Genomic DNA, 23,095 nt, shown 5'->3' on the forward strand with positions numbered 1-23,095 from the left:
TCTGCATAATTGGAAATGCTTGCACGGGAATAACATTCCCGTAATCTTTAAAAGTCATCGTAAGCAATAATAGTGTTATAATTGCTGATTAAAATCTTACAATTTCTATATTTTCCGCGAGGATTTGAGAATCCCTTGAAAAACGAGGTAAAGAAAAGCAATAGAGTTTCCGAAAATATGACTTATTTTACCTGTGGTGGCAGTACGATTCAAGATAAGAGAGATGGAGCAGTTGGATAACCATCTTTGTATTTGTCACGATTCAGAATAAAAGTTTGCTACATGTTCTGTCTGAATAAGATAAATATTATTTTCTTCTCGACATGGATTTGCAGCATAATGATAGGTATTTGCAAAGAGAATAGTTTAACTGTTGTAAGTTTTGACCACCCGCTTGCCTATTCTTAATTTTATTAAAGCGTAGGCCACGCACCCTCCCATGTAGCAAATGGTTTTTAAAAATATACCCTAAACCAATTACCCGTCCATCCTTCATTGTGTTGTTTCGAAAACATATCCTCTAATTTGTTCTTTCAAAGGCATGGCCAATACCCTCTTATTCTCCATCATCTGAAAACATAAGGCTACTTACCCTCCTATCATCAAACTCTTTTGACAACCAACTATAATACTATATTATCCAAAATCTAATAATGTATGAGCTTGCAGCCAGTGTAACAATCCGCATTTTCTTGAACATAACAGACGCCCCTTTATCCCTCCAGTAACTTGTCCACACAAACTCAGCAAATTCAAACAAATAAAAAATAAACAACAAATATTTTTACCCAATCTTTGTTTGTAATAATTTAATCGTTTACATTCTATTTGAATAATATTTGTCTTGAGACAACAAACGTCTCTATATCATCCAGTAATTTAGATCAGATCATACATTGCAAACAAAAGCCACTGAACGATAACATTTTTACTTCAGAAACTATATAACAAGTTTTACCGATAAGAGTTAACTAATGATAATGTTATTGTTATGGCGTTATTCTACCTAGTTTTATTAGAATTATGTGCACTAACTAATGAGCTATTACTTATATGCAATCTATGCGAACTTACACAGCTAGAACTTAAAGGGTGTAAGTTCTCACTCCACGCATATCGCTTTCCTGGAACAAGGTAGATTACGAATTTGTCTTGACATTTTCATTAGTGTATTATTTTTTATTTCTTTAGCAATATTATTTAGTTTCTGAAGTAACAAATGCGATCCGTCTGAGGTTTTCATTTGCAATAACTTACTCTCTCTGGTTTTAATTACTTCCATGCTTGTGTTTACAGGTATGCGCTAAATCTGTTTGTGTATAAGACTGTTCGAGACTCAACATTCTTATGGTAAGACGAAGTGAATTTTGATATATTATTACATGCCTTATAGTGATGTGCTTGATTTCTTCATTCAATCATTTTTTCAAACATAAAATGTGCCGTCTTTCTCATGAATCATTTGATACTTTGTAAGCTCCTGGTAAGTTCTGCTGCAACAACATTTTGAAATTTTATGAGAACAGTTTTGAAACATTCTACAGTGACCCGTTTAATCCTCTGGAAGGAAATCTAACAGTTTTATGTGCTACAGCAGTTTACCTTTTCAAATCTTTCTCAAGTGCCTTTTGAAGGTATGAAAAACAAAAGTGACCAAATGGAATGTTATAACTCCTTTCTTTTGATATTAACGTCAATTTTCCACATTCGTGCAGTAGGTCAACTTATTCAGATAGGTAAAGTTTATGTCTTGCTGTTTGCGGAACAAATATTTACTCACTTTGACTACTTAGCACTTTGACAGCATAGGTGTTACGCCTCGGAAGAGACAACCAATCTACACCAGGGAGACAAATTTATTTAATACATTTTCTGCTGATGTTTCGACTCTAAGTCTTAAAAAATGGAATACAAAGAAAATAAATCCAAACATTTAAATAAAATAAACAAGCAATGTATTTTCCTGCAATACAAAGTGAACATTCAAGAGACACTTATAATATTGTCAAATTCCGAATAATCCTGAATGTTCTATCACAAGCCCAAAATTACTGAATGTTCCATATGAATTCCAATAGTCCTGAATATCTCTATCAAAGCACCATGATGCAATCCAGAATATATCTGAATTTGTTCACAAAGGTCCAAAGTAATGTATTAAACAAACATTCAATGACCATTTTAGTAATTCCAATGAATATTTTAAATAAACAGTTCTTCTCTTAATATATCTGATTTCAACACCACAACTGCAAGTAAACGTTGATCACTTGACTCCCACAGACTGATATAAATCAGGAATGAGTTATTTGTCAAATCCCATTTAACACACACAATTTCACTTAACTTATATCATAACAGGATGTAATCAATCGAAGGGGAAAACCAACCCAATTTGTAAATATGACTGGCCTTGAACTAAAATGCCTTTTAAATACGATGGTTGCAAGTGACCATCATAAGTACAACATTCAATCATGGATAAAAGTTAAACATACAAGGTGGATTAAATAATATACATAACAGGTGCATATGGTTCTGTTTCCGATTTGTACAATTGTAAATAATGTATACAACACAATGTTTCTGGAAGATCTGATGCGTCAATAACGATTACAATTAAGTTTATTAGGTTTCACACCCCTAGAGGCGACAGTGTATATGAAACTATACGTCCGATATAGAAACTTCTGAACGCAACTAGACCCGTCGAGTTTGATAGACTGCCGTAAAATTTGATAAATGTTATGGCCATTGTCAGAAGAATATCAACAAATCACTTTGTTCCCGAAATTTTATAAGTACTTTGCCCTTTATTACCTCAGCTGAATGCATTCTATGATAAAGTTTGTGAAAGAATCTAATATCAGAATTTTCAGTGGATCGTGAAGAAACCCGAAAATGTTAAGTTCATTATCTAAAACTGCGCATATCGACATATTTCTGTGTTCCTACAGCTTTTGGTAGAGTTATTTCCCCTTTTAACTCGCAGACTGGTGTAGTGTACAAAGAATCATGTGAAAGTCTCAAAGAATGTCTAACGGCTTTCAGTGGATCCCTATGAAACTTACGGCATACTGTGATCATCGTTTGCATATCGACACATTATAATGTTCTCGCAAGCTATTAAAGAGTTTTTGAATTCTTTGTCTTACAGATAAATTCAGTATATTGCCACATTATCAACTATTCCGCAGTTTGTTTTTGTTTTTGTTTTGTTTTTCTGGTGTTTGATTTTGTTTTGTTTACATGACCACTCTTTTACGCTTGATTAATATGTTTCGTTTTTAGATCGATACAAGTTCGATTCAGTGTGTTTAAACTTTTCTACGCACGGACGTAAAAAAAGAAAGTTAAGTAGTTCCAATCTTCTTGTGTGATACGGAAATACGGATTGATCAGCTGTATAGAACACCAGATCAAGTATTTAAAATTAAATAGGTATATAATTAGAAAGTAGCTGTATGGTCATACACGGCACAGACACAATTTTGGGGCTATAACAAGGTGTTTGACTATTAAATGCTTAAGAAAACGATAGATAACGAAGAATTGTGTTACGAATTTAGCAATAACGGATGAAAAACATAAACTGTTACAAGTGCACTTTACATAATAATAATGAATTCATATATTTGATATTGTCATATTAATCTACGAATGCAAATTCACGTAGAATGCGCTGAACAAATGTATGTACATGTATAAATAAATCATGCCACGAAGGGAAATAACCATGTGATTGATGTTATTATTTAGAGATCGTTTACTCTGTCCTCTATGTGTATTAAATAGCAACGATTGATGTCAGATGATGAATTTTGTTGAAATAAAATAGACGTTCGTCTAATGCAAACATGAACAAATCTATGAATATATAGGTCAGAAAGTATTACTTTAAAGATATATTCGATAAGAGCAAAATACCTCAGAAATCCAATGTCCGTTTAGACCGGTTTAACCGTACCTTTACTCAATATGCCAAAACCGATAATGGAAATAAAAAAGCTCACCATGTGTTGTATCAGTTTCACTCGTGATCGTAGTAGTCATAGAGGAATCATTCGTGCAGTTTATCTTAAAAGTGTTGTTTGAGCCTAGAAATAAAATCAACAATTATTAAGACAATATAATCATCTTTCATCACTTTATTTAATATGATATTTAAAGTCACATTACTCCCAGAAACAAGTAAGTTATGATAGTAACTTTGCATGATTTTGTGAATCTTCCAATGGAAATCATGCACACTAGTATGCCACAAATGTACACAAGATGAAAGAACGGACTCCTGGGTTTTAGTGGTGGTACTTTACAACCAACGGAAAGAGAGCTAAGGTGGTTGTAGTAGTTTGTTTTGTCCCAAAGTGTATTAATCACTATGTAAACAAACTCTAGGATTTGCACAGCAAAGTCTAAAGCATATGTTATTGCAGTCTAAGTGTCGACATCACAAGATTTGTGCCAACATAAAACATATTTATTTAAGAAAGGACGTATAGTAGACTAAACGAAAATTAAAACCATTCCTCTGAGCACGGTGTGTGTACATGATACACTCCAAGAAAATCGAATCTTGTTTTCAAACCTTCAAGTCCCCGAGTCTAAACAGTTCAACATAAAAAATCCCCACTGCAACCGCTCTGAAAAAAGAATCACTCACAAAATATCTACCCCATTTCGTAAGTTCCATTTAATACATAAAACAGCAAACTTTTCCTCTAAAATAAGATCATCTCAAAATTAGGACCACTTTCCTCAATCAGACCATCGGTCTTAATTGTGAAGTTTCTTTATATTTATAGTTCCAAACACATAATTATCAAGGCACCAAAGACGCCCACCTGCTATAATTTTTGTAGATTGTGCAGTATATCCACTAAGTTCTAATTAGTTATGAACTACAAAAACACCTTTGTCATTAAAGGTTCAGATTGGTTAAATCATACAATAAAGATGATATACATTGACCGTACCAAACGCAAAATGATCATTTTTGTTGTCAGTAATAATGTTAAAATCGCATGATCACAATTTATTTGTCATTCGGTACAAAGGAACAAAATATATACATTTTCGATCATATACAAAATTATAAGTCAATTTAAAAGGTTTGTGATAGTAATAAATTGACACATCCGCAAACATGCAGGGAGAATATGTGGTATTGCGAAGTGATTTTATATGAAACGCGGATCAAGACTGAATGTATTTTTCATAAATATGGAACGCATCAATGAAGGCAGATAGATTCGGAAATGTATCACCATGCACGTTTTTGCAAATAGACTATATGTAATTATGCAGTATAACGCTTGACACCTATAGTGATGTGTAATTTAAAATAATATCATGAGATAGTAGATTTATGGTGACAAAAGACGTTTAATGCATCGAGCAGAATGATTAGTTAGCCATATGGAATGCCCCACACATTTTGTACCCATGTTTTACTTAGGAAGGCCAATGGTTCTTATTATGTGATTGTCTCAGACATTATACATAAAGATGTTACATAAGTAATCATCTCAATTAAATTTAGTAAATAAGCCATACAGCTGCTGTGTCCTCCGAACCTTGAAGGACAAAACATTGAACACACCGAAATGTCTCTTTAATTTAGTTTATAAGGGCATAAATCTTTGTTTATATTTATCACCCATCCCAAACTCTCCGCCCCTCAGAAAAGATAACACTAATAATCTGCTCAATAAAGCCGAAATACGTCATAATGAAATCGTGTTTTTAATATAATTTTGGATGGAGCATTATGTGTTTGCCTTGCCTGACATAATTACGTCACTTGTAAAAATTTTTTAATCATAATAATGTCATATAAAAAGAAACATAGTATACGAGTTTATCAAAGCCATGAAGTGTCAGTCTTTAATTTTACCTTTTAAATTAATCCACACCATTGCAGGTTTGTTATTTTCAGTATATATGAGCTGTATATCGTTAACGTTTCGCTGAATTTCTCCGATGAATTTGGATCTCAAGTAAATAAAACTATTATTTTGCTGGTCGCACCAAATGGATCGGTTATTGATGGTTAAATTGCCGCTTGTACAACTGTATTCGTCAATGTCTTCGTTTGATGTAAAGAATCTAATATCGACAAGTTCGAAGTTTACATTCCCTTTTGATTCAACTTGGCATGTGCATCGTGATACCGGAGCTGTCGGCCTTGTTTTATTAAATAGCATAATATTCACTTCAGAGACTGCCATTGCTGTCGTACTGTCGCATATATCGATAATGCCAGTTTCTATAATGAGAATAAATATAGTAATGATCACTAATAAGAGCAGCAAACGGATTTTTCCTCACTGCATCTAACCGAGAGATTTGCCCCACACTCTAATATTTTTTATATATGAGTGACATATCATATGATATTGTGGCCATCAAATTAAAATACAAAATATTATTATTATTATTATTATTATTATTATTATTATTATTATTATTATTATTATTAATAGTAGTAGTAGTAGTAGTAGCATTGGTATTATTATTATTATAAACAAAACTCCTTAGAATAATTGCAGTTTCATATTTTGCTTAAACAAAATTAAAAGTTGTCCCATTATTCAGAATCAATCTACGAATATTTCAGTCTCTTGCGTTTCATCACTTTTTATTTGTGATAATCTTCATTTTAAGTGTCATCATCAGAACTGGTAAATGAGTAATAGTAGTGTACGAGCGCAGTTTGGGATATTTTTAACATGGGAACGAAATACATGAAAAACTATTGTCCCCAGGCTCTGGTCACTACACTGAGCAACGCAAGCTACAATTCATATTGCAGCGATTCCGAATAATGGAACGGAATATGCATAGATATATCAAACTGGAACCAGAAATATTCCAAAATATTTGAAAATATATAGAACAAATTCCTAAATATCCAGTATGTATTCTGTTTATCTTTGTTCAATGTCGTCACAAGAACCAGAACTCGATGGTGTTTCTTACATTTCTTCCAGTGGTATATAATAACAAAAGTCCAAAACGTACATTACCTACTACTAGATGCAATAAGTTGTCAGTAGCAAATATAATCGTTATTCTTCTTTAAACGCGTTGTAACATTGAGATAGTTCTTGGCTCTTTCGATCGAGACTTCAAACCATCAGAGTCCTTAATTTCCTTGGCTGACAGTTTTCACATAGTTGCATCACAAATAATCTCCCGAACTATCCATACCTATATATATATATATATATATATATATATATATATATATATATATATATATATATATATATATATATATATATATATATATATATATATATATATATATATATATATATATATATATATCACTGCTGTGTGCTTCGTTTTAATACGTGAATGTAGAACTTTTAGGTAATTGCCAAATCTAAATAACCTGTTGGCATAACTAACGTTTGTCCATGATTGTAAGTTGTGAATAACTTGTTGACACAGGTTCTTCAGTTTGGAATATTCTAGAAACAGATTGATTTACATTTGATTGGAAGTTTCCACTTATATGTGTCCTAGCTAGGCCAAGTGAAAATTTGAATTAATAGGTACCATATAAACAAATAATTCATACCTATTTTAAAACCAGTTTGTTGATTTGTACACAATTCACGAACTATTTATTTTTATTATGCAATAAAGTTGCAAGGTGACCATTAACAATAAGTTAACATAATAGTTTGGAATTATGGCCAACTCGTTCAAAGACGTGGGGATTTGCATCATTGTGGTATATGAGGACATTAAAAAGTGCTGGGCTTGATTTAAAATAGCCTATGTCTTCAGACCTGTGATAAAATATTTATGATTATTTAGGATTTAGTTCGCAATGCTGTAAGTGTCTTTTGAATTGTAGAGAAATAAATAACTTGCTTATTACTTAATTTCTTGGTTTCACTTCTGTCTGCTACATAATTTACGACCTAGATTCGTAACAATATATATATATATATAAAATTACTAAATCTCCAAAGAGAAAAAGATATATTTTAAATACAAGGAATAACATCATCATCAAAAATTACCAAGGCTAAACCTAGCAGAGCTGTTTAACAACCCAAGGAATGAGGAATGAATATTAAATTCATTAATGTCAGCAATATACATATGAGAGACAAGAATCTCACACGGAATGAGCAACAGCCAAAACCATCAACATGATCATAGTTCTCCAGAATCAAGACGAAACAATCTGACCACTCTCACAGACAAAACTAAACCATGGATAATGAACAAAACAACGTAACATCCAAAGGCACAAAGAAAACAATTTATGTCGTAGGCCTAAAATAAATGGAGCAAAACGAGCTGCATAATAATCAGCAAAATTCTGATTGAGATCAACCCTGTAATATCTAATACAGACATCAAAAACCGTAAAATGAACAGGCGGTTCGTTAGGATACAAAACAAGAGCACGTGGGATTAAGAGAAGAAACGAAAAGAACCAAACAAAAGAAGAGAAGAGATGGTAGTGAATATATTTAATCGGATGAAAGTATCAGTATTAAAATAGCTGATAAGTCTAACACTATAGTAATAATAAAAAACAGAAGAACGACAATTAAACGACAAAGTATTTTATACAAAATCTTCATATAATCCTTTTGAAGAAGTTAAAGAAAAAATAATATGTAAATGTACTAATGAAATTTGCTTGCAAAATAGCTCCATATATGATAAATTGGACATCATCACAACTATAATACACACACCTCAGTGTTATATTCTACCTATAACACACAAAGCACTTGATAGATCACTACCTTTGGAGTACCCATGCGGGCCAATTATTTTTCATGCAAAGCGTTTACTAATGATAGATCTAATTATAGTGATCATAGTTTGCAACTCTTAGCAGAATCAGTACCTTCGTATCTCAAAGACACTTCAGATTTCATTACCAAACTAAAATTAACTGCAAAATCATTCAGAATTACACTTTATGTCGTGTTCTGTATTTTTATTTCATTATTTGTTTGTCAGTTTTTTAAAAGAAATTATTTCATAACATTCCATTGTAATGTAAAATTGTATACTGGCTTGACCTTCTCCAAATTCGTTTCTACTTTTTATTTTATTTGGTGTAAAGAACTAATAAGTAGCTAAATTATTATCTATGTGTATGTGCTTAATGTCAGGATCATTATTAAAGAAGACGTAAATATGTTTATCTGGGTCTTAGTTTAGGAATTTCCTGAATGTAATCCAGGTTATGGTTTTTATTTTTTAAACATCAGAATCATTCTAGAAGGTTATTTTCCATTAGGTAATGTTTGTTTTGTATATATAAAATGCTAATTGTGACCTGGGGTCAAGCAGAGAACTATATAATCTTGTGATTGTGAGGATTTGATCATTCGCGCATTAACATCTACCACTTTCATGTCGTATTATATTGTGACCGGTTGTGCTGAATTTTATTTTCTTCATATTATTGAATTCAAGTGATTATTTTATCTGAAAATCGAAAAGTGCTCTAATTCAACTGATACAATTCTTGGATAAAGATATAGACTGGAATTTATACTGAATTCAAACCTGGAATTATATGACTGTGATTCAAGAAAAAGAAAGACTGTTGACAGATTAACATTCTATAAGCTATAATAGACACGTCATCGCCTTCAGATTTTTATTTATTCGGAACTTGTACTGAGTTTTATTCAGGATTTTAAATTATTAGGATTTGTGTCTGTAATCCTTAGTTTTGGGATTTTATTCGCAATGCCATAAGTTTATTGTTTCATCTTCACTTTGTATTCTAGGGAAATAAATTACATTTGTTAAATGTTACAAAGTTTCTTTCTTTCACTCTTTTCCGTTACTTATTGTAAGAGCATAGACTTGTAACAGGTTTCACCTACACGAATAAGCCACTCAACGATGGCATCGAAGCATATATATACTATAATGATACATAAAACAAATTGTATGTGATTGAATAAAACTTGCATTTGAAAATACTTTTTTTTTCTTCAGGTTGGTGATACCACCTATATTCAAAAGGTGGGCACAGTAATAGGTAGTATCATGGTGCTCTCTTATGCCTCACTATTCATGGAAATTAGAAACTTCTAAATAAATTCCTTTTAAAACCATATATTTAATAAGGTTTATAAATTACATGTGTTATGATCTGAAGCCATTCATTGGAAGACTTTTGTTATTTCATAGAGTGTTTAAATACATTAACCCAATAATTAAATTTACGTTCCATGTGTCTAACATAACGAATCATTTTTGGACGGAGAAGTTGTGAACAATGAATGCTTTGATATCGCTGCTAGCTTTTACGGCTATTTACTTTGTATGTTTAGTTTTAGATGAATTTTTGTTTTGTATTAGATTCTCTAGGAAAGTGATTTTGTTGCAGTTTGAGACTTTTGAGTGCTCTTGTTCTGACTTTGTTTCAATTTATAAACAGTGTCTCTTTTGATACTTCATTATTTTAGAGTAAAACATTTTCAATTGATCCTGTGTAACTGAAGTTGACTCTCATTTAAAGTTTCGATGGTTGATTATTTCATAACATTTCGATGGTTTCTATCCGGTAAATTTTATGGACGCGTAGCAGTTAAATTTACTACAAATCTGATTGAATCTAGTATTGATCTTGCCAATAATTATAGGCTACACACGAATTGGAAGACCTTTAGTGAATTAGTGACAGTGTTTGTTTCTTTGAAATACCTATACTCTGAAAAATTCGAAATAAGGACTTTCGCGTGCCGAAAAGAGAGTTAATTTTTTAAATGTTGGTGATAAAAACGCATCTAGAATAGTTTTCACCTAGCTATTTCATTAAAGATAATAAACCCTGGCTGGTCATACAGATGTATGCTTTAGAACCGAGTGTACTAGGCGTCAATCTATACAAATGAAATTATCACGAAAGAAATTTTATGGACACGATTGCATATATATGTATTTGCAGTCCTACCGTTATAATATTCATATATAATACCCTTTTATTCATTATAGTAGTTCCTTGTTTTTGTCTCTCTAATGGATGTGGTACGTTAATTGCTCTAGCACTAAGCTACCAAATTCAAGGTAAGCAGGTAAGCAAGGTTTTAAATACTGGCTCCAATCTTCTATATTTGAAGGGGAGGCGGCAGCATTCACGAAAGATGTCCAAATTGTTAAGTTTTACTACACTGCACTGCTCGTTTATGAACGACTTTTGAAGTTCTACCACTAAATGTAAGTGTTCTTCCATAAGGCTCCTGTCTATAGAAAACAAAAGGAACCAAACGGTATGTATTCTTTAAGTTTATGATAGTAACACGATATCGAATGATCAGATCTATTATTTTGGTCAAATGAAATAACATAACTGACTACAGTTTATTGCACAAAAATGTTCATCACAATCGTTCGCCAGTTCAAAGACGGCATGATGGCCCACGTAATGGATGACGGCGAACCTAAAGATGCCTTCACAGTCAAAGATAGCGTTAAAAGAAATCATTACTGGTACAAAACAAAGAAGAACAATGTTTGAAGCTACAATACTTTTGCCGCCTCCTAACGTTTCTTATGGGATATCTAAACGAAAGAATAGAGTCATCGGACAAATTCTATTATTATTATTATTATTATTATTATTATTATTATTATTATTATTATTATTATTATATATCAACGCAATTTTCGAACATATTACAAATGTAGTGATACGAGGGTCTGAACTCTAGTATTTCCGTCTTTTTTCATAAATTGGAAAGAAATTGGTTATTATTTGTTTGTTTATGGAACAATATTTATCACACCGATGATGAACCAGTCATTAACGTGGAATGAGTTGCCCACTGAACTTAGACACAAAGACACAGTGATCACATTCAAGAGGGCTCTCAAAACTCACTTATTTCGACTGCAAGAACAAACTTAAAGACCTAATAATGTTTCCTACCTGAAATATTCTCAGCATGTTTTTTTTTTTATCTTTTTTTAATTTCATGGTGTTTGTTTTTGTAATAATATTATTATATGTTTTTTCTCTTATAGGTATTATCTAATGTTGTAAAGCGCTTAGAGCTTCTAAAGATTAGGCGCTATACAAAGTCCTCATTATTATTATTATTATTATTATTATTATTATTATTATTATTATTATTATTATTATTATTAAGTATCAGACGTATTAACATGTCATTCTCAACGAACTCGTTCGATAAATATAAAGAAAATAATTGCATGGAGTTAATTCTCCACTCACTGTGATCCCTTCAAGAACTGTTAAAGAATTAATTGTGATGAACTTTAAATCAAGTTATACATCTGAAATAGTAAATAATGTTATACTACAATACAATTTTTTACAATAGTTTTACAATAGTTTTAAGATATATTGTTGAATTTATGTCAATCATTCCAAACATTTAGACAGTTATCCATGGAAGTTCAAACTATCCGCATTGAAGAACACGATTGTAGTTTCTATAAAAATCAAAGAAGAGTGTTGATTGTTGGATGGAGCATATTCTAATGGTGTCCAAGTTCAACTTCACATCCAGCCCAAAAGACATCCACAAAGGAAAAAGGCTGTAAAGAGATACAACGTGTTCAAGCTGAAAATTAACTCAATCGCCGAAAGCGTCTCATTGATTCTGGTTAGCACACTGGAAGACCTGCAGACTGGCTAGGCTACTGTGGATCCCTTAGAGACACTTTCTACTGCACCGTAGACTAAAATATGCGAAAAACGGTTCGAAAGAAAAAGGACTGGTTTGACTGGAATGATCAGAAGATAAAGACACTGCTCGCAGAACAACACCGCCTATCCAGAGCCCTTCTGAACAACCTTTCATCAGCTTTCAAGAGGGCAAACAATCGCTGCTATGCGTAGGACAATGCAGGGAAGTTTTGCAAGGTTCAGGACACCTGTCTCGTCGTTACAAATACGTGTGTTAGGCCTATGTAGATACAAAGGACTCAATGCGCTTATTATGACTCCTTGTAAGCTGTCTACGGTCCCAGGTCCTCTGGGTCCTCTCCTCCTCCGTGCAGGCAGAGGGACAGTCGACGTGATATTCGCTGCACAATAACACCAGTAGAAATGCCAGGAGCAATATAAAAACATCTTCACGATTTCTTTTACCTGACCAAGGCATTGGACACAGTCTGCAGGGATGGACGTTGGACGATCATGGCAAAAACACGCCTCACGGAATATGTTCATCACAATCGTTCGCCAGTTCAAAGACGGCATGATGGCCCACGTAACGGATGACGGCGAACCTACAGATGCCTTCACAGTCACAAATAGCGTTAAACAATACTGCATTCTTGCGCCCACGCTCGTCAGCATCACGTCCAATGCCACGCTAACAGACGCGAACTTAACCTGTTATGAGGGCATCCGTGTCAGATACCGGCCTGGCGGAAAGGTCCATACCCAGGCGACTGTAGGCAGTTCCGAAAACATTAATTATGGACTTTAGCAAGACTGCACTATCAATGCTAGCTCAGAAGTAAAGATACGGACCAGCATGGACGGGTTCGCTGAGGCATGCGACAACTACGGCCTCACGATAAGTACCAAAATGACTGAAGTCATATATCAAGTTAGACGGGCAGGACACATCGTCCTTATGCTCGAGTAATGGATTCCAGACAGCTGCTCTATGGTGAACTCTCAGAGGGGAAGCGTGTAGTACCTACTTGCATTAATATACATGCAGAATACTTAACTCGTACCAAGCTGTATGCCTGAACGAATGCCAGGCCCCACTTCACTGTCACATGCTAGAATATTTCCACTTCAGCTGAGATTATACTATATTCAAAACGCCTTCATAAAATATGATTATTAATACTGCCAAGAATACTTCAACTGGGTGAATACTATAATCAAAGCGCCTTTTATGAAACATGATTATTAATACTGCAAAGGGTGGATATCAACAGTTGGGTATTTATTTTTCCAACCACAAAATTGTGTGGAGAGGGATAACATCATCTCTCAGCTTCATCACAGCGTGCATATTCCACTACTTATACTTACAGATAAATTTAATCTTAAACACCAAAGACGGTTAAGAACCCATCAGGATAAATTTTGACTTCTTGAAACTGAATTTCATCTCCGCCGATCAACGATGTTAATAATGCAGATATGAACAAATTGATATCTCTGTCAGCTTTCTTACATAATCGGCAACAAGATTCCGCTTATGATTTATCAACATTCCCATTCGACCTCACGTACCTTTAGCTCTGGTTACGATAAACAACTATGATCCGGACTCGCACACCTTTAATATGTGACTGTTAGTTCTGTAAAATGCACGTGCAGCAATTAACACGACACTTTGTTAAAGTTCACACGTTAGTTTGTTCTTCTCTTTTCCTTATTAATATTCCCGTAAGGATGCTCCATGAAGTTACTATTCATGGTGTTGTGGGCGCATCTGTGCTTTGCTTATCCACGCGTTGTTTTCTCAGTTTGTTCATTCACGTATTGTTTTGTTTCAGCTTCAGTATCAACATATGATATGAGCAACTGACCAGCCGCAGTCTCAGTCTCACCCGTTGTCAGTGTGTGCAGTTAGATTATGTACCTCTGAGTTGCCTTTCACCTTGACAATAATATCTTGAATGTCCACGTTGGACGTTTTCCGATTGCCAGATTGATCTTCAAACGCCACAAGCTCACCTGGATCAACGCCAACAACAACCTTGCTCGTAAACTTAGAGAAATCCGCTTTGTTGGTAAATCGGCTAACATCCACATCGGAACCGTGTCATCAAGCAGAGTAACGACCGCAAACGTTGATAGACATGGGTGTATTATTTCACACATACTTTAATATGAAATCAATAAGTGTTCGTGGCGTAGGTGGGCGTTGCTTGCGCTGCAAGATGATCGAATATGGTACCGTCCAACAGTGTTTGAACTGGCATAGGCGACAATAACAACGGCAGACGACCCTGTCGTCCACGTCCACCAGTGCCCCTTGATAAATGATTAACCACTTCGACAGGAGTTGCATGTCCATGCAAATCAAAATACAAACTGTATTGGTGTGTCACCAGGCATGCGACCCACTGATTGTCAGGACCTGTGGAAGAATGCAGATTGACGATGCTCGTTTTGCTTGTGAGTGGTACCATGCTGCAAGTTCATATCGTATAAAACAGCACGAAACTGTTTGATGCACTTTGCCATTGCGAGTAAAACTTGGTGAACGCGCCATGATGTCATTGTTAATAAGTCCCAAATGGAAATTGACATCGTAATTGGCATTGTTCTCGCTCACCTAATTCAGCCGGTGTCGCTGCTGTCTGCTGTAAACTATTTACAGTTAATAAGTCTGATTGGAAATGTATGTTTTAATTGCAGGTCCTATTTTTTAGGATAATGCTTTGAAATGTTGACTTTATGACGATATTTATATTATTCGATTTCATCGCTTGAGTCATGCCGGCTCGTGGCCAATAATGTGACAAACCTTTTGTCACCTCTGGAACAATATGCATGTAATCGCTGTGAAACAGTCTGCACCCCAGTGGCTGATCATTTTTTTATACATATGCAGTTTTCCTTAACACAGGCAGGTGAACAATTTTTATGTGGTATTATTGCTAAATTTGCAGTGAACATTTACGTACACTTAGATTAACTATCCATTATTGATTTGTTGAATACTCAGTTAGGAATGATGACCGTGATTTGTTAATTAATTTAAGCAATAAAAAATTATTTCCATCTCATACATATTTTACCTCTTGGTTCCATGTGGAACAATATACAACCAACATTTAATTGCATCGATGCTTATGATAAACCTGTTCCTAGTTAAACCATTGTCAGTGGATCTTAAATTAGTTTATTAATATCAAATATTCCATGTGGTTCATCATTAGTACAATTTATATCATCCCAACGGATAACTATTTAAATACTTTTATATGAAGGAGACAATAACTGCATTTTGAGAATGAATTATGTAATAAGAATAATTTGTTTAGCCCTAAAGTTACATCTTAGCCATAACTGTTGTTTTCACTTAAATGGTTATCCCACTGTTATAATGTATAGGTGACAAAATGTTAAGCTATGACCTTAAGATATGCAAAGTTAGTTTCATTATTTCTTATAGTGAATGTTCACAAATAGGCATTATTTATGTATGATCATTGGTAAATGTATGTTCTATCTCTCCATTAAGTACTGTACTTCCTAAGTTTCCTGTATTATTTCTAATATTAATTGTATTCTTCCTAATATACGGTGGAAATACAATTATCAGTCTCTCTTTATGTGCTTCATATACACATATAAACATACATATACACGCTTGACTTTGGTGGTTTTGGCAATTTGTAAATCTGCATCAAAAGTTATGAGTCAAACATTGATATAACATTATAATAGAACATATGTAATACAGGAGCTGCGACAAGAAAGTGCTGAATAACAGCCGCACAAGCTCAGAAAAGGCAACAACTCAAATACCGTAGATTAAAACGCACTGTAATGTAAAGGACAGCATTATAAAAGATAAACAGCAATTTATGGAAGAATTAGCAACACAGGGGACGAAGCAGATGAGCAAGAGATTATAAAGCACTTGAATTAGTTAACAAAGAAAATGGCAGGATGAGAAAAGAGAGGTTGACAGACCATTCGATGACAACATGGAAACTTATTATAACACACAAAGGGAAGGGGGAAAATGGGAGGAGCATTTTCAGGAATTTCTTAACCGACTAGTAGGTCCCAATAAAACATCAGCTCAACCAGCTAAGGATGTACTACGATTTTAATGCGAAAGACCGACTTGAGAAGAACTCAACAAACCCATCAAAATGCTGAGCAAGTGTACATCTCTAGTTCTAGATTAATACCTGCAGAAACACTAAACACGGCGATCAACACATCGACAGAAAGGATGTACCAGCTAGCATGAATGATCTAGGAGGCAAAATAAATGCCAAGGAATAAAACAAAGGCTTTATTGTTAAAATCATAAGGAAAGACTTCATGTATGTAACAACTACTTGGCAGTTATGCTTCTCTCCTCGCCAGCAAAAGTAATCAACAGAATAATACTCGAATGAATAAGATTAGTTATGAACCAAAAGTTTAGACACCATTTACAACAAAGAACATGTATAGACCAGATACGAATACTTAGAATGATTACAGAACCATCTTAATGAGTGGAATTCTTCTAAATATGCTAATTATATTAACTTTACGAAAGTCGGTGATAGCCTGGATCGTGACTTTCAATGGGATAATAGGGTATCAGAGAAAGTTATCGCGTTCGACCGAAACACATACCAGAGAACAATGGGTCGATTACTTTTTAAAGGACTATCAGATAGGTTTGTCATTACAACCGGGATGAGACAGCAATGTTTATTGTCACCATTACTAATTATATTGGCAATATATTGGATTATCAATCCACCATTAATGGTAGGAAACATGGCATTTAATGGACGTCGTGTAAACAACATCAAACGGAATACTCTTGCTGATTAATAACAAGCAGTCCATTGTTATGAAGATAAAGATCAGATCAAATAAGACAGTCAGGCAAGAGAAAATGTGGGGTAACAGAACAAGCGTATAACTTTTCTAACTTGAGAAGTATGATATGTATAACAAAAGAGGATACCATAATCAGGATAGGGAAAGCTAGATCGCCTATATACTGTTAAATGCACTTAGGAAAGCCAAAGAAATCAAACTAACATCTACGAGACCTATATTCCGTTCTACCATCAAGGCATTATTGCCGCAAGGTTACGAAACGTAGAGATACACACATAGCTTAATAGAAGAGCTGCAAAGTTTCAATAACAGACGCCTCATGAAAATACTCTGCATTCGGTCACATGAGACAGGAAGCGACGAAACACTCTAGAAAAAGATGTCCACATTTGCAATCAAAATGGAAATGGAGAGGGCACACAGCAAGGAGACAGAGTAACAACGTCACGAGACAATCACTGAGATGTAAACCAAAGGAAAATGATAAAAGGAAGGCCGAGATGTACTGGATACAGAGAGAGAGTGTGATACAACTGGATCAAGATAAAGAAGACTACTAAAGACAGAGTGAAATGAAAAGGAGTCGCAATTAGAGCTCAACAAAACCACTCATCCTCTTGTCCTGACAAGGTAGAAAATGGTTAGGTCGAATACAAATTTATTAGATAACTGCCAGTGGGTCGAATATATGTAGATTCGCACCTTGGAATGAAATCTGAGCCCATTGTCTGCCCTTAACAAATTCAACATTGTTCAACAATAGGTAATCTTGATACTAATAGTGGTCAATAGTATGAACATATTATGTTGGAAATTTCCACAGAACATTGTACATTGTCACATTTCAGTAGTTTAGCTATAATGATGAATGAAGTTTACCTTTCAACCAATCATCAAACATCTTAACGAGTTAGACCTCTGATAAGTTAATGGACAGTGAATGCAAGAAATTTTATAATTTCTCATCTGGTCAGGTAATGTTAAAGCTGCTCCACGTAACCAGTAGTTTCAAGACCGAACTTTTATTGACATATTGCTATGATAAAGGGAATAGGCCAGCATATGTTGCTCTAAATATGCAATTACTCTTCAATCAAAACTGTTGCCAACTTACATTAGAAACATGTATTTTCGTGATTTTGTGATCTGTTTATAAAGCAGACATTAACGAGACAACATGTCACTGGTCAAAACCTTGAATGCACGCAGCAAAAGCAGCAGAATGAAAACATGCAGATCAATATTGTTATGTATATTTAATCTGTATTGTTCGTTATTTTGTTATTTTTTTTATTTCATTATATGATATTTTAATCTAATATTGTGTGTTGGACTGAGACAAGTCCAAAATCAAGTTTATTCTCTACTTGACCTGAACTATTGATTTTGTAATTCTAAAAACAACTCATACATAGCTAAAATGTTATCTATATGTATGCGTTTAATATCAGGATCATGATTAATACAAGTAAACATGTATATTTGGATCGGGGTCTAGGTTTTTAGAATTCCCGTACAATTTACCAGGAGTATCTTAGTCCAGGTTGTCTGTAAACATCTTTAGTAACAGACTTTCTAATTATAACAATCATTTTATTTTGCAAGCATTAATACTTTCTGAAACGTTATTTTCCATTAGGTAATATATTTCTTTTAAATCTAAATTGTGCCCTGAGGTCAGGTGAAAGACTATATAATTTTGTCACGGGAAACATTATTTAATTTAAGATCTACTAGTATCAATTTTGTGTTATTATTGTGACCAGAATTTGATTCGGGCTTGCAATTATTTCTTCACATTATTTATTTCAGCGAATATTTTCTCTGGAAATACAAAGTGCTCATTAAAAATAATATTATTGGAGAGGGACATTCACTGGGATTGATAGTGAATTCAAGACTGGAATTATATTATCGTGTTTTAACAAAATACTGTTGGTACAACACGATACAGGGCGTCACAGGAACATCAACACCTTCAGCGTTAGACTATATTTGGATTTCCAGTACAGTTTATTCAGAACCATAGTGCTAGGATTTGTGTCTGTAATTCTATTATTCTTTAAGAATTTCTTTCGCAATGCCGTAAGTTCTTTGTTTTTATTTTGATCTTGTATATTAGGGAAATAAATTATTTGTTTAACGTTACAAATATTGTTGCTTTTCACTTTTCCTGTTACTTATTTTAAGGGTATATACTTGTAACAATACAATAATGATGGCAGATAAGTGTAACTCTTGAAACTCATTCATCCCAGGGACAGTGCTTGGGACTTTTTTTCTGAGCCCTACCATCGTCAGTGCGTCTTCTCACTCGATCAACAGAGTAAAGCATAAAATGTAGGTCATTTTAACCGTTTGAAAGAGCTTAGCACTACCATTGATGCATCCATTTGTCAATTTCGAAAACATAAGCATCACTTAATAATGGAACGTTTAGCACAAAAGTAAAATAATGACACGGAAGTATGAAATATATGTCGCATAGAAAAAGTGTTTAATTTAGACCACAATGTTGTATTTTGGTATACGTGTAGTAATAAGAAAATACATACACTTATCTAGTTTAATCACTTAAAGCACGAATAGCTAGGAACTTCAAATCAAACAAAAGTCAGTAAGGGGTGAACTATTGATCACGGTGACCTACTGTTAAGATGGCGGTATAGTACTCATCAAGATGCACTCAACGCCATGAGATCAATGTACAAACATAGGCTAAGCAGTAAAATGTGAAATGTAGGTCAGACCGACCCTCTTTCTTTGTAAAGGTATGGTACCAATATAGATGCATTCAATCATCTAGTCTGAAGAGTCTGAGAGGAAAAATGTTAGCGATTAAACCCAAAATAATATGTGTGACAGTGACCTACCTTTCTGACAAGATGCAAAGCCTCACTAAGTTGCAAGAATCTTGGTATGGCAGTATGTGTATAGGGTAATAAAACCCTAAGTAGGTATGAGCTAAAGACAAAACTTTAAACAACAGCATATATAATATAGCCCATTGAGACCGTTCGTGTTGTAAGAGTTTAGTACAAATGCAGGCTAATTGAAACATCTAATTTTATGATTCTACCATATACATACCATATGAAATTTTATTTTCAAACATAAAATTTAACTAAAGACATTAGAATATAAAACATGGATCGCACTGACTTGCTTTTACGAGCAAGGGAGTAAAATAGGCAGAGGAAGTAAAATAGTTAACAAAATTTCGAACAATATAAGTTTCTTAACATTTTAGGTCATCGCGAGTTTACCGAACTTTTGTATCCGGCTGAAAGATAGGATAAGTTAAGAAAATGTGTGGGGTGAATTGCTATAGAGAAAAAATAAGTTTTATGCTCTATTGGATGGAGGTGCATTATAGGTTTATACTAAAAATGTGTTTTTCCTAAGTAAATACCGGATTTAGTTCATCTATTGAGACAACAGATACCTAATACAATTTAAATTGTGGCTTCGCCTCTTGCTGCGATAGCAGTTTTGTAGCACCACCCAATGAAATTTAGCCGATATTAACTTAGGAAAATAAAATATCGCTATGAATCTCCAATGTATAAATTAGTTTTAAATAATTTGGAATGCACATGAACTGTGTTTACTGTAGTCTTAATATGGTCTTTATATCCACCAATAAAATATTATTTAAAATGAGTTGTACTTATAGAGACCTCTGCTGAACGATTAGAATTATGCAAATATGGCTTAATAATTAATTAATTGATGATTATATTTTATAACATCAAAGTTATTTTAAATAAGCCAAAAAAAGAGTTGGAAGCAGACTGATTTATTTGCAAAATTCAACAAATAATTTATTTTCTCTAGAATACTAAAGGAGAATAATGTAAAACAATAACGTATGGTATTGCGAATTAAATTACAAATAATCCAAAATTGACAACCACCAAGTTCTGATCATTAAAGTCCTGAATAAACTTTAGTGGACATCCAAATTAAATCCAACACTTCAAGTGTTGAAGTGCTTGTGGTGGCCCATGCAGTAGCAAAATGTATAAAATCTATTGTAGAATCACAATCATACGATCTAAGAATACACCCTTATTTGAAATTTTACTATAAATCCATGTCTCCATTTCCAAGAATGTTATTTTAATGAACACTATGTATTTCCAGTGATTAAATTATCTGAATAAATTCCAACCCAAATCAACCACTGCAAACAACAACAATACAAATGATTCTGCTCAGATCTTACAGAAGGTTCCTACTGTGTGCTAGATAAAATCTCAGTTGTAATTATGAAGTCTTTCAATAAACTTATACAATAAAATGTGGTAAACAACAATGTCCTTGATTCAGGCAAAGATAACAATCCTAAACATTATATATACTGATAGAGAAATATTTAGCTATGTATTAGTTATTGACAGAAGTAACAAAAGCAATGATTAGAGTCAAGTAAAAAGTGAACTTGTTTTCGGACAAGGTCAAGTCCAGCATTCACTCTTCCATGACATATTATGAAATTTTAAAACATGAATAAAATATTAACTAACAAACAATGCAAAATGAATATACATCACACTTTCCCTCATAAAGAAAAAGAAACATTTACGCAATAAAACTGTCTTTGTACTATTAGTCATATATACATGTAATACAAATATATAAGATGAAATGTAAGATGAAAAGTATGTGTGCCTGAAATAGGTTTGTTTAAGCCTCCTAAGGACTGGCGTTGGTGACGACCTTGGAGCCGGTAAGTGTAATTACCTTGGAATCCATGTAGGCTTGTGGGGATGGTGTGGATCTCACGGTGGCTGGGTTTGTCTGCCGTGCTCTGGCAGCAGTACAGTTTCCCGGATAACATCATCTTCTTCGCTCTAATTTATATGCCCGTCCCTTAGTTCTTTCGCTCCATGTTGGGCACGGCTATAGCTGGCATTGTTATCTAGTTATGTACTACTAATCTCTAAATGAAAAATATCTGCTGCAGGTTGTTGTCTGCCGCTGATAGCAGACGTGCGTGTTGAATTAAGTATGCTATTGTACCAAATCTTTCTCTAAATAGGCGACCGGTGAGGTCAGATAGATGTATATGCTCTTGCTTCAGCGCAGTTCGAATGTTGCCGTATGTTGCCTTGCGCATGACTTTGGCCATAAGCTCGCGTAGGATATTGAAGTTCAGTGACTGGGGAGGTGTCTTTGCTGCCTTAGCGGCCTTTAGTCTTGCTCGTCGTTAAGTTCTTTAGTTCCATTCGTCTCGAAGTGCCGACCTTGTGACCATCTTCATATATTTTACATGTAAAATTGACGGTAAAAGTGCCTGCTGCGCACTTCCTACAGTTCGGTAGTAGCATTCCGGATCTGTATCTCTGGATGGGAACGACGCAGCATTAGTTTCCAAACGGTGAGTGCAGCCTAAGGGCGCATAACTGTGTGTCTTAGCTCCTCATGATTTTGTCGTATAGACCCCTCGCGTCTCTAATTGGTGTGTTGTGATAATCACCCTCCTAATGATATGCTATCATGACCGCCAAGGCATTCATACACCCATCGTCCAACGAGACTTATTATCATTTTGATATATGGTAC

At 34.1% G+C, this 23,095-nt stretch overlaps 1 protein-coding gene across 1 annotated transcript in view; it reads right to left on the minus strand.

The window, feature by feature from the left end:
• LOC149797331 (uncharacterized) overlaps nucleotides 1-23,095 on the minus strand; it is a 160,033-nt gene that overhangs the window by 42,698 nt on the left and 94,240 nt on the right. The window contains exons 3-4 of the mRNA XM_089962055.1: nucleotides 5,897-6,268; nucleotides 4,014-4,097 (exon numbers count right to left, since the gene is read on the minus strand). Coding sequence (XP_089818181.1) covers nucleotides 4,014-4,097; nucleotides 5,897-6,268 — 456 coding nt within the window. The remainder of the gene's footprint in view (nucleotides 1-4,013; nucleotides 4,098-5,896; nucleotides 6,269-23,095) is intronic.

This window comes from Sinohyriopsis cumingii, chromosome 6 (assembly GCF_028554795.1).
Source record: "Sinohyriopsis cumingii isolate HCF-2022 chromosome 6, ASM2855479v2, whole genome shotgun sequence".
Classification (NCBI taxonomy): domain Eukaryota; kingdom Metazoa; phylum Mollusca; class Bivalvia; order Unionida; family Unionidae; genus Sinohyriopsis; species Sinohyriopsis cumingii.